Here is a 13,733-nt window from a genome sequence, read left to right as displayed (position 1 = left end):
AAAGAAACATTTGTAGTCTGACAACAATTACTGCTGCCATGATCACTGAAAATCATGATCACTGGAAATCATGATCACTGGAAAGTTCGGGCGTGACACCCCTTATATTTGTGTTTCAGTTACCACCAGCTCTCTGAAGACACTAATAACTTTAACTCTTAACTGCGGGTGGCTATTAGTTCTGGTGTCCGTGAATTTGACTTTTTTTGTTGCAATGAGGCTCACTCGCAAAGAAAGGCACCATATCTATGCTTGTAATTACATCAATTTAACATGCGCAAATGGCACTGTAGCACCGAGACGCTATTTGGTTAGCAGCGCAGTTAGGGGTGCATTTCACCGTTCGCAGGTACTTTGAGAATTACAGTTTCAAGCCGCGCAATGCTATTGGGGAATTTCGCCAGTGAAGATTTTATTTCATAACTTGAATGAACAGTAAAATCCATCTAGATTTTTCCATTTGTAGATCAAATTTGTAGATCAAATACCATAAATTAAATGGACTCTTACGGGTCCATTTGGCTACTTTTGTACACTTGCTGAGTAAAATGAATGCTCAGGTGCATCAGTCACCAGTGTGACTGACATTGCAAACCCATTTAAGGAATAAATGCTTGATAAGAATCAGATGGCACACTATAAAATCCAAAGTACTGTTCTATCTATCTCTGATAGTGTACACATTTAACCAAATGGACCTGTAAGGCTTCATTTGATTAAGTTTTTATACTTTCGGGGTTACAAATGGATAAATTGACACTGAGGATTTTTCTGTGCCGTTTTCAACTGTGACGAAATGCCTTTTTTTAAATCAGCCTCATGGTGGCGCTAGAACAGCCCGCTACACAGTTTGCTATGTAGCTCTTGAACCGTAGGTCGTAACAATCAATATTTCCCAAATTTGCGGGCCCTGGGTATAGGTGGGGACCTGCGCTTACGAGGAGCGCACTTTTCTAGTTCACTCTCAGCTTAATGTTATTACTTTAACTGACGAAATGTGTGCGCTACACACACACACACACACACACACACACACACACACACACACACACACACACACACACACACACACACACACACACACACACACACACACACCTGCACATGCATTCATACTTGTATGTGCACGCACAAGCCAGCTTGCAAACACGCACACATTTTCTTTCCCTCACTTTCTCTTTCACATTCTATGCTTTACCACTATGGGCACACACACACACACACACACACACACACACACACACACACACACACACACACACCTGTCTCATTAGGCAGAATCTGGCAGATCGTTTAAAAAAGGGACAGAGATCCCCAGACAACCCCTCGAAGAAGGAAGAAGAAGAAGAAGAAGAAGAAGAAGAAGTGTTCTTGATTATGTCTGTATGTGGATGACGGTCCAATGAGACTGGGCCTTTTCTCCTTCGACAAGAGAGAGGCGAGCTGCATGTGTCTTGATTGTGTGTTGTGACAGGTAAAGACTCATGAATAGTATGAAACAACAATACGGTCTCTCTGCGCGCGTGAGGAGGACCACCGCCACCACCACTCACCTAGCTAGCGGGAGAGATGCGAGGATGAGGAGGATATAGGATCCTTGTTATGTAGGGTATAGGCACGGAGGCTGGCTGGCTGGCTGGCATAGCCCAGTGAGTAGTGTCTAGTGACGTCCTTTGGATGCCATTAACCCATTTAGACCGGGGAAAGAATCTTGTGTGATTTTTTTGATTTCTTTGGCTATTCAAAAAATAGCAGATCTACAAGCTCGTAGCGCGGCACCGAGTGCCGCGCTACGAGCTTGTAGATCTGCTATTTTTTGAAGAAGCGTGAAAATGCGTGCAAATCGTTGAATGTATATGTTTTTAAAGCGAACACCATGGAACACCATATTTTGAGATGGGGGTCCGCGGCCAAATACATGTCATTTTGGGGGTCCGTGACATATATATATATATTGTAGCAACATAAGTTTTTTCAACGAAAAAAAAAGGATTTAGAAGACATTTGCAGACTTTGCTTCCCCCAGAAGCAAAGATTTGAGTTAAAAAATGTTCGCTTTAAAATAATATATATATTCAAAGATTTTCACATTTTCTCGATTTTTCATAAATAGCAGATCAACAAGCTCGTAGCGCGGCACTCGGTGCCGCGCTACGAGCTTGTATATCCGCTATTTTTGAATAGCCCAAAGTGTAAAATAAATAATGCTTTTTTTATAGCTCAAATCTAAAAAAAATGACACAGACGCGTTCCCGGTCTTAAGGGCTTAAGCAGGCTCACTGGGGGTAATTGCCCAAGTCATTAAAAGTTTGATGATTTTAGCTGGCGGGTGGAGGGTTGCCTGCCCTTGCTGTGGCTCATTTTGGATTTTTTTTTTTTTGCTCAGGCACGTCACATGCCCGTGGGCATAGAGCTGTTCCCTCTCTCTCTCTCTCTCTCTCTCTCTCTCTCTCTAGGGAGCAACGCAGCACATCATCCCAACTATTTTTCAGCCCTCGCCCATTACTGAAGTTCTGAAAGGTCATCATTATTATTATTATGTTTTTGGCAGGTGAAAAGCCTTGTTGATAAAGAGCGGGGCAGTGTGTAACAGGGGGGAAAACAGTTGAATGTGGCAGCCCCATGCGTACAGTACAGACGACGTGTGTGTGTGTGTGTGTGTGTTCTAGTTAATGATGGTACTTAATTTCCCTGAAATTTCATTTTCAAGCTGCAAAAACAAAAGGCAGGCTAAATAACGAGCGTAAGCGCGTATAGCTGCGTGTGTCAGGTGTTAGTGAGAGAGGTCATATCTTGTGGGCTGCTAAAAAGCACGATCGGTTTGATGATTTTAGATGATTCAACGTTATTTTGCTGGATGGAGAGACCTAATCGGGTAGAACTGTACTCTCTCTGGATGATCACTACATTCATTACTGTCATTAACTCTTTAAGACCGGGAACGCGCCTGTGTGTCATTTTTCGATTTCGTTGGGCTATTAAAAAATAGCAGATCTACAAGCTCATAGCGCGGCACCGAGTGCCGCGCTATGAGCTTGTAGATCTGCTATTTTTGAAAAATCATGAAAAGTTGTGCAAATATTTGATTTTTTTCTCATTTTTTTTTTCAGACATTTGTAACTCAAATCTTTGCTTCTGGGGGTTCCCGGAACTAAATATTTTACAAATATTCGCTTTAAGAAATATATAATCCAAGATTTTGCCACGAATTTTCATGATTTTTCAAAAATTGCAGATCTACAAGCTCATAGCGCGGCACTCGGTGCCGCGCTATGAGCTTGTAGATCTGCTATTTTTGAATAGCCAAAGAAATCTAAAAATGACACACAGATGCGTTCCCGGTCTTAATGGGTTAAATCAAACAGCAAAGACAGACGACACACATTTTTTGTTGTTTGTTTCGTGTCATCGATTAGAGCCCCGTCACGTAAAAATATAATTTGAATTTATTTTTTGGGTCCTGTTGCATGTCATCCGTTCTACAAAGACCAGATCAACAAACAGCCACAGTATAGCTCCCATGAAGGTCAACCCATGCCCAGCTAGTGCATATAGGGGTTCACATGGGGGCTCCTAGTGGCTGTGTTTCCTCCACGGGGGGAGGTCGGACACAGGACAGGAGAGAAGCCCATGCCTCTCTCTCTCTCTCGCCCCGGCACTACTCGAGCGCTATACAGAACCAGGGCATATCGGCCGCAGGGCCCGGGTGATTCTGTGCCAGCTGGTGCCAGCTCCACTCTGTCTGTCATGTCTGCCACCATAGATGATAGTTTGAGATGACACGAGAGCTGCTCACAAGACTGTTGGCTCCTCGCCTCTCTGGAGGTGTTAGTAACTCAGGCTTCTGGTGTGCCAGGGGGCCCCCACCAGACCCTCAGCTTGTGCTCCTCCGGCCCGGGGGGGCGGACAGTGATAAACCCTTTGACTGACACATTGTATTCCATGTGCCGGGTTGCCAGATCTGCTTATTATAATTTCCCCGCACGATTTTATATGAAAAAAGCCGATCTGCAAGCTCACAACGCGACGCGTTGTGAGCTTGTAGATCTGCTATTTTCAAATAGCTGATGTATATGTTAAAACATTGGTTCTCAAAGTGGGGTCCGGGGACCCCCAGGGGTCCTTGAGGGAGTTCCAGGGGGTCCCCAGCTAAAAGATAGATTAGGCACCAAATGGACCCTTATGGGTCTGTAACTCTGAGAGTGTACAAATGGAACCAAATGGACCCTAACGGGTCCATTTGGTTCCATTTGGTTCCTTCTCTTATGGGGGTCCCTGGCATATCTTTTCAAATGGGGGTCCGCGGGCTAATAAGTGTCAATTTGGGGGTCCTTGACATGAAAAAGTTTGAGAACCACTGTGTTAAAGTGCTCGTGTGGCCCATAGTCGCTTATTTTGGGCTGGTTTTCCTAGACCCGGTTGCTTGTTTCTCTCACAGGATCTGGCAACACTGCCCATGTGTGTGCGTTTGTGTATGGTGGTTTTAGTTTAGATGGCAGCAGTATGATTGAGCATAATGTTACACAAACCCGCCATTAAAAATTATAATTTCAACACAGAAGACGAGAAAAGTAAGTAGCGGTAGTTTATTATAGCACATGTGATTATATATTTTTAAAATCTCCCGTGCAAAACAGATCTTTATTTCAACACAGAATGCAAGTGAGTAGTAGTAGTAGTAGCAGTACATTATAACATATGTGATTATATATTGTAAAACTTCCCTTGGCAACATTTATTTTAGCACGGAAAACAAAGGAAGTTGCATATCTGGAAATAACAAGTGGTAGAGTATACAGCACACACAGACAAAGTGCCTCGTTACGATATAGTCGTCCAAAAAAGAACTCACTCAAAAATATGAAACGCGCGCCGAAACGAATAGCTGATCTCTGAAGAGAAGGTGATGATGGTCAGGCACTCAGGAAGAGAGGCTGGTTACATGTCAAAAAGTACAGAACAAAATTAACATCTCCACACAACACCAGAGTGCCTCTGGAAAAGGTCAGAGTTTTCTAGCCTGGCACGGACTATAAAAGAAACACCAAGTATAATCACTGGGTTCTGGGCCGTGATTGCGTGACCTTCTCAAAAAGTCTTCGAGAAAGTCGGGACCCGTTCCAATTTATGGAAAGTTTTTTTTTTTTTAGGATTTTGATGTTTTGTTTTGTCTTCTCGGCCCTAATGACAGTCGCAGCGTCTCACACGGTGGAAGTGCAACCGTCGTAATATGCACTTGTCTGGCAGTGTAATGCCAAGCTTTACGACTGATGCTTAAGCTGTTGCCGTGAATTACATGAATTAGTAAGGGCACTAGATGTACATAATGATAACATTCTCGTGTAAGTACAGCCTCCCCTTCGTACTCTGTGGGGCCTCTTTTTTTCGACGTGGTTTGAGCCCGTAGGCGCACTCAAACCTCCTCCCACATGACCTCAAGGATGTCTGTGGTTTCCAGCGTCTCACCGAGTCACCCCCAGAGAACATGGGGGGGTGGTGGGGCGCCGGGTGGGGTGGCTGGGTGGGGTGGGGTTGTGGGTGGGGGGGAGACGACCAAAAAATGTCCACATGTCTGACTGTAAAGATGTTGAGCTTGTGGTGGTGGCGTGCCGAGCGGCCCTACCTAAACCGAGGGAGAGAGAAAGCCGCTCTACTACTGTACGTCTCGCGTGCCAAAAGGAGATCTGTTCGCGCTGTTCGGGGCAGAACAAGCCATGTCCGTCCCATGTCAGAGATGAGCGCACCGTCGAGCATGCGCACCTTACCTTTTTAACCCACTGAGGCCTGAGGTTCCAATTCTACAAAATGTCTCCTAAATCCCAACAGTATTCGGAAAAATCACATCCAGTGTGAAGAGAGTGGTGCCTTTGAATTAGTGTAACTGGTTGCATCCTGGTGTTGCAATCAGCTGCAGCTGTTGAGGCCATGCTCAAACGGACCGACGGACGGACGGACGGACCCACACACACGGTCAAGCGTAGGAGTGGCTGGCACCACTCAAAAAACGTATGTTTCTATATCAGTGGTGCTCAAGCTTTGTCATGTCAAGGACCCCCAAAATGTAATGTATTTGGCCGCCGCTCCCCATCTCAAAATGTTTTGTTCCAGGGACCCCCCAGAAGCAAAGATTTGAGTTACAAATGTTCGCTTTAAAACAAAAAGATTTGCACACATTTTCACGATTTTTGAATAGCCAAAGTGTAAAATAATGCTTTTTTTAAGCTCTAATAAAAAAAATGACACAGATGCGTTCCAGGTCTTAATGGGCTAAAGGCAGCGCTGAGTCTGGGGTTGCTGCTGTGTCTGGGTTTTGGGGTGGTGGGGGGGGGGGGGGTGGGGGGGGTGCATGGCGGTGCTATAGGCCAGAGAGCTAGGAGAATGAAATGAAGCGGTTGCCTGGGTCAGCAGCCTCACCGCTCAGCACTCTGCCACGCACCCAGGTGGAACAAAAGTCCTCACTCAGCGAGCGCCCGGCCCCACCCTGCGGGCTTCCTGCCCGCAAAAAGGTGACATCTCTGTGGCTTAGCAGTCATGCTCATCTGCTAAAGAGCATACAATTTGTTAATCATTTCCCCGGGCCGTGACATCCCAGGGCCTACTTTTTTCCAGATGGCTAAGCAAACAAACAAACACGCGCGCGCGTAGAGCGAACGAACAAGTGAATCGGGGCAGCTGGTAAAAAAAAACCTGTATAGGTGAACCGTCCGGGAGGTACCAGGTTCTAACGACAAGAACCGAGTCGAGACGTAGTCCTCTACTACGGTCTGTAGATTTGTTCCGGTATCTCCTTCCGTGCGGCGATCCTACCCTCACAGCAGCATGTTCAGGATGACATGCACAAAACCACACACAAGTGCCTTTTTTTCCTCCTCCATCCAGCCACACACACTCACGCCGAGGGCTTTATGTGTCAGGGATTTGCAAGGGAACATGTTATTAGACTTAGCGCTCCTGCTTTTAATCTGTGTCATTTCACAAAATGTCATTCAGTCTCCGGCTCGTCATGTGAGCTCACCTGACATGGGGGGTGGGGGGGGGGGGTGCTAGTCGACGGAAAAATGACACAAGAAACAGGCTCCCGTGCATCTCGTGCAGCAAGGAATAATGGGGTCTGTGTAATTACCTGTAGTGTGTGGAAGATTCGGAAAAATTCACTTCGCACAGTTGGAGTGACCCCTCTGCTTGAGTGGTTACACAGACACTATACAACTCTTAGGATTATGCTGCATTATGCCAGTTTAAATGAGGGTAGCCGCAAGCTGTGACCAATTAAAGTTGAACAAAGCCAGCTCATCTGCTCAACTCCTCCCTTTAGTAGGTCAGTGAAATTGGCGGAGGAGACGGCGGAGCGTGCACGTATATACCGCGTACACACACACGCGCACGCACACACACACACACGCGCACACGCTCGACCATGTCCCTATACGCACAGCTTTCACTACAAAATTCAATACTGCCATTGTATACCGTACACTCTACCTACACAGAGTTATCTTAGTGGGGGGAAGGGGGGAAAAATCACAAAAATATTGAGGCACAGGTTTCAAATATACACATTCCCACATTCTCCAAATACATTTCGCCTGGAAATGTATATATACCAAATATACCAATTACCAGACCAAGGAAAGAATGTCCGCATGCATTCCTGTTTATCCCTTTTACATGTGAATGATGTTTTTTAACCCATTAAGACCTGGAACTGTGTCATTTTAAGATTTGAGCTAAAAAGCATTATTTTACGCTTTAGGCTATTCAAAAATAGCAGATATACAAGCTCATAGCGCGGCACCGAGTGCCGCGCTACGAGCTTGTAGATCTGCTATTTTTGAAAATGTGTGCAAATCTTTGAATATATATATTTTGAAAGCGAACATTTTTAACTCAAATCTTTGCTTCTGGGGGGGGTCCCTGGAACAAAATATTTTGATGGGGGTCCGCGGCCAAATACATATAATTATGGGGGTCTTTGACATGAAAAAGATTGAGCACCACTGATATAGAAACATAGGTTTTTCAGAAAACCGTTAAGATTTAGGAGACATGTAGAATCGGCTTCAGGTCTCAATGGGTTAGTTTGAAAAAAAAAGGGGAGTAAGCAGTAGTGTAACATAATGACCTGTGTATGGTGGGGCCGAGGGCGGCCACAGAGTACAGAGCTAGCAGAGACGCAGGACATAAAGTCACTGTGCGGAGAGAGGCGGGTTGGGTTACCGGGCGGAGTGATGTATGACCTGAGCTCCCATCTGAGGGCTCGTGTTACAAAAACGCTCGTGCCGCGCTGCTGCTACAGCGGTGGCTTTCTGTAACATGGGGGGGGGGGGGGGGGTCGGGGGCTAAAGTAATGTACTGTGTATATGGACGGACGGACCCCTGTAGTTTTGCCAAAGCTCTGACTCAGCTTGGTTGAACCTGCGCTGCCTAACCCTGACCTCCGGCCCTGATAACAAGGCAGATATTTTAGAGGTGCGCGCTGTGCTCTCTTGCGTCAACACCGCTCAAGGCAAAACGCCCGTGTTGTCGTCCCTCACCTTGTCTAACTGTACGGGAACGCTGTTCTCTTGCCAATGATGTTATTTGTTACTTTATTGTATTGGATGAACAGCTATTAATCCATTAAGACCTGAAGCCGATTCTACAAATGTCCTCTTAATCCCAGCAGTATTCTGAAAAAAACATATGTTTCTATATCAGTGGTGCTCAAACTTTTTCATGTCAAGGACCCCCAAAATGTATATGTATTTGGCCGCCGACCCCCCATCTCAAAATATTTTGTTCCAGGGACCCCCCAGAAGCAAAGATTTGAGTTAATGTTTGCTTTAAAAGAATATATATATTCAAAGATTTGCACACATTTTCACGATTTTTCAAAAATAGCAGATCTACAAGCTCGTAGCGCGGCACTCGGTGCCGCGCTATGAGCTTGTAGATCTGCTATTTTTGAATAGCCAAAGTGTAAAATAATTCCTTTTTTTTGCTCAAATGAAAAAGTGACACAGATGCGTTCCAGGTCTAAATGGGTTAAAACTAGTTATAATCAGTATTTACTCTGGTTGAAATGATTTTTATTTCATTTATCACATACCCTCTCAGCCTTTATTTTCCCTGGTGAAGAGGGGAGTGATAAGAGCGAGAGAGTGATAACTGTTATCAGCCCTAGGGCTGTAAGCATGGCAGCTAGCTGACCAATCAGTGCGCTCTAAAGTGCCTCCGTGTGCTGAACTGCCACCTTGACTGACCTCGATGCAGGAGGACCTTAGCACGTCAAACAGTTGCCACGGTTGTTGCGTTGATCAAATGCAATGCGTTTGGCCATTCAAAAAATAGCAGATATACAAGCTCGCAGCGCGTCACTTCGTGCCGCGCTGAGGGCTTGTACATCTGCTATTTTTGTGTGGGAAAACACTCTTAAACTGTTCAGGGGTTTTCAAAAATAGTTTGCCACCTCTGCCAGCATGTTTCCAGGTAAAACATAGGAAACGTGTTATTTTTTTCTCTGTTTATTTTTTAACATTGAAGTGAATGGAGCAGCAACTTTTTGGAAAATGTTATCTCCTGGTTCTGTGTGAAGAACAGAAAAACGAATAAACAAAAAAAAATAAAGAATCATTTTAGAAATGTTTTTATTTTGTTTTTGATTAAAAAAAAACGTTTATAAACGTTTTTGGCGGTATAAGAGTTAAAGGACGACTTCACCCATTTTCAACCTGTCTTGATATAAAATGGTCCTCACTAATGCTCATCATAACATGGCACCGTTTTAGTCTACTCAGTCTGTATCTCAGAGGAGGGGCTGTGGACAGTTCAGAAACCCTGTCTACCAGTGACATCATCGATATGGAACCCAAGCTAATAGAAACTACAGGCTTTCTGTTCCTGGAAAGTTAGCATGCTATATTGGAAGCCGTTGTTCTCGCGTTAATACAAAAAGTTGAAATATTGAAGGAAAACTGGTAGACGGGTTTCTGAAGTCTCCACAGACTGAGTAGAGAAAAAAAATCACAATTTTATCTGGAGCATTAGTGAAGACCTGAAGATACTGTAGGTTGAAAATGGGTGAAGACGTCCTTTAATGGGTTAAATATGACTAAATGAGGGGTTATGTATGGTATGTATGGTATGTGATAAACAAATGATCACATTTACCGTAGCCCTCAGTAACAAACCTTTGGGCAATGATGACAAATGCCCGGGTGATAATAATCTTTACATATAGTACATATATACACAACGACTAAACAATGTAGCCTTTGTGTGGGAGAGCATGCTGTTATCTCTTGCTTTGTGGAATTATGAGGCTTTTCAACATGTTTTTGTTTGTTTCCCTCTTGTTAATAGATGTGCTCTGTTTAAATCTGTGTGCCCCACCAGGTTACCTTCACGAAGAGGAAGTTTGGCCTGATGAAGAAGGCTTATGAGCTCAGCGTTCTGTGTGACTGTGAGATAGCCCTCATCATTTTCAACAGCTCTAACAAACTGTTCCAGTATGCCAGCACAGACATGGACAAAGTGTTACTGAAATACACAGAGTACAACGAGCCCCACGAGAGCAGAACCAACTCTGACATTGTGGAGGTGAGTCAGCTTCACTTTCTTACTTTTTACTGGGGTGAGGAAACTTGGTGAAATCTAGCTTAACCCGTTCAGACCGGGAACGCATCTGTGTCACTTTATTATTTTATACTTTGGCTATTCAAAAATAGCAGATATACAAGCTCATACCGCGGCACCGAGTGCCGCGTTACGAGCTCGTAGATCTGCTATTTTTTGAAAAATCGTGAAAATTTTTGAAAATATTTGAATATATTCTTTTTTAAAGGGAACATTTTTGACTCAAATCTTTGCTTCTGGGGGGTCCCTGGCACAACATATTTTGAGATGGGGGTCCGTGGCCAAATACATATAATTCTGGGGGTCCTTGACATGAAAAACTTTGAGAACCACTGATATAGAAACATACGTTTTTTCAAAAAACTGTTAGGATTTAGAAGACATTTTGTAGAATCCACCAGAAGCAAAGATTTGAGTTAAAAATGTAAAAATATATATATTCAAAGATTTGCACAAATGTTCAGGATTTTTCAAAAATAGCAGATCTACAAGCTCATAGCGCGGCACTCGGTGCCGCACTATGAGCTTGTATATCTGCTATTTTTTTGATGGCCCCAAAGAAATCAAAAAAAAAGTTTTTTTCCCTGTCTAAACGGGTTAACACTCAGCTCTGCGTTTATTCTGACACGCCATCCATTTCCCCCTCACTGTATATATATTTCCTATTCTCAATCGGCACATTACTAGAGGAAAAAGCACAAACCCTGTGTTCTTATTTAGGCCAAATTAATCACTAGGAATATGTTTTGGAGTACAGTATGACATTGGCGTCGGAGCTAGCGGAGTGGAAAAAAACATGTGCAGCGGGGAGGCCAACCGATAGCCACACACAGACCTTTTGTTGTGCTACACACACACACACACACACACACACACGCACACACACACACACACACACACACAGCAAGGGCAACGTTTTAGACAAGTCTGAAAGTGGAGAGTATAACAGTTTCCTCCTAGTCACCCTTCAGATAGGGGGGACAGGAGGTCTGCGTTCTCTTGATAAGTTCAGCTCCTCTTGAGTCCAGCAACTGCCATAGAAAACCTATCTCTGTGCAGGCCTGTGCTATACACACACAGTAGCTTGCCTCACCAGCGACCCTGTTTCCCGCTGATATTGTACCTGCGTGGCTCAGTCCCCTCGGGAGCCCTGCAGCAACCATTGCTCAAGACAGACAATTAGCTCGGCCTATTACTGTAATGGTTTGTAGTAGAACATACTTGGAAATATTCCTGTGAAGTGTTTGTTGAAATCCCCTGAGAGCTCTCCACGCGGCACTTGGTCTTCCTGGCAGCCCACCGACTGTCTCGTCGCTGCATTGCATGCCCCAGCGCGAGCGGAGAATAAGACGACTGTTTTGCCAGACAAGGAAGCTGTCAGCAAACGAGCGTCAATGAAAAAAAGTAAAACGGGGGGATGATTGAGGATACGTACCAAATCCCCCGATCCAGAATGGCGTTGGATTTGACGCACTTTGTGGTTTCTCAGCCTATTCGGGACCTGCTCCCGCAAAAGCAAGAGTTCTTTCGCTCTGGCTGAATGAAAAGCAAACACATTTATGCCTAGTCAAGAAAATAATGATACCAACAATAAAAGTGTCCTATTTGCTTTTTGAAGCCGGTGTTTAAAGTACACACAGACTGGGCTCTAGTGTTTCATGTTTTGACTGAGGTGTTTTCATTAGGACAATGCCGACTTTTCCCAAGATTTCTGCACCACTGCGTCATAATACCTCAAGTGTTTTTACTGGCACATGTTTACAGAAACATACCTTGTTATTATTGCTGCCCCCCCCCCCTCCCCCCCCCCCCACAGAGAGACATTAAATGAAAATGAAATTGAAACATTCCAAGAATCTTGGGTTTTTTGGAGAAGAAGTCTTATTCACTCTGAGGAACGACTAAAATTACAAGCAGTATAAAGGAGTCAGCTGTGGCCCGCCATCATTTATTCATGCTTACTGCTGCTTGTGAATTACCTGCTTGGCAGAGCTTGCAAAAAGAGAGCTCTGGCATCCACTATAGTCCCATATAGTCAATTCTCTCCATCAGGGGCCCCCTTGAGCAAAGCTGGGGCTCACCGGCATTAAAAATACATACAGTAAGATGCACTCTTACTCTTATGTAACAATGACCCCCCCGTTTGTTTTTGTTGTGATTCGTGGAAGCCTATCCTATCATAACCGAGGCTTTAGCGGAGGAATACAGCTTGGATTATTTACTATATCCGTTGAGTTAGCTCATTCCCATGGTCTTCTTCAGCCTGTGGTACCTCACTTGAGTTCCGTTGATGTTGCTTTAACCCATTAAGACCGGGAACGCACCAGTGTGCCATTTTTAGATTTCTTTGGCTATTCAAAAATAGCAGATATACAAGCTCATAGCGCGGCACCGAGTGCCGCGCTATGAGCTTGTAGATCTGCTATTTTTTGAAAAATCATGAAAATGTGTGCAAATCTTTGAATATATATATCCATTTTTAACTCAAATCTTTGCTTCTGGGGGGTCCCTGGAACAACATATTTTGAGATGGGGGTCCGCGGCCAAATACATATCATTTCGGGGGTCCTTGACATGAAAAAGGTTTGAGAACCACTGATATTGTAGCAACATACGTTTTTTCAAAAACTGTTAGGATTTAGTTAAGACATTTGTAGAATCCCCAGAAGCAAAGATTTCAGTTAAAAACGTTTGCTTTAAAAACATAGAATATATTCAAAGATTTGCACAAACTTTCACGATTTTTCAAAAATAGCAGATCTACAAGCTCATAGCGCGGCACTCGGTGCCGCGCTACGAGCTTGTAGATCTGCTATTTTTTAATAGCCAAAAGAAATGTCTATTAAAAAAAAAACGACACAGATGCGTTCCAGGTCTTAATGGGTTAATGTTTGCAAATGTTCCGTAACTGGGCACGTGCAAAGTAAATAACAGTCTGCTGCGCCCATATAAAGAGCACGAGTGGTCCGCTTGCCAACAGAAGTGGAGGAGGACTGAACTGTTAGTAGATCTGTTCATCTCCCACTTACTACCCCCCCCCACCCCCCGGCTACTCCTCTCTCTCTCAAGGAGGCTAGTCCTGTGCTGTATAGCTACGCAAAGGCGAGAACAATGTAGTG

The 13,733-nt window shown here is 44.3% G+C and overlaps 1 protein-coding gene across 12 annotated transcripts in view; it reads left to right on the top strand.

The window, feature by feature from the left end:
* The window catches only part of mef2aa (myocyte enhancer factor 2aa), a 114,120-nt gene that overhangs the window by 44,360 nt on the left and 56,027 nt on the right, over positions 1-13,733 (top strand). For all 12 annotated transcript variants that reach the window (XM_084060667.1, XM_084060676.1, XM_084060674.1 and 9 more), the window contains exon 4: positions 10,375-10,578. In XM_084060667.1, coding sequence (XP_083916793.1) covers positions 10,375-10,578 — 204 coding nt within the window. The remainder of the gene's footprint in view (positions 1-10,374; positions 10,579-13,733) is intronic.

Source organism: Gymnoscopelus microlampas, assembly GCF_963454915.1.
Source record: "Gymnoscopelus microlampas genome assembly, chromosome: 6".
Lineage (NCBI taxonomy): Eukaryota > Metazoa > Chordata > Actinopteri > Myctophiformes > Myctophidae > Gymnoscopelus > Gymnoscopelus microlampas.
Note: the sequence above shows the minus strand (reverse complement) of the source record. Positions and strands in the feature narration are given on the sequence as shown.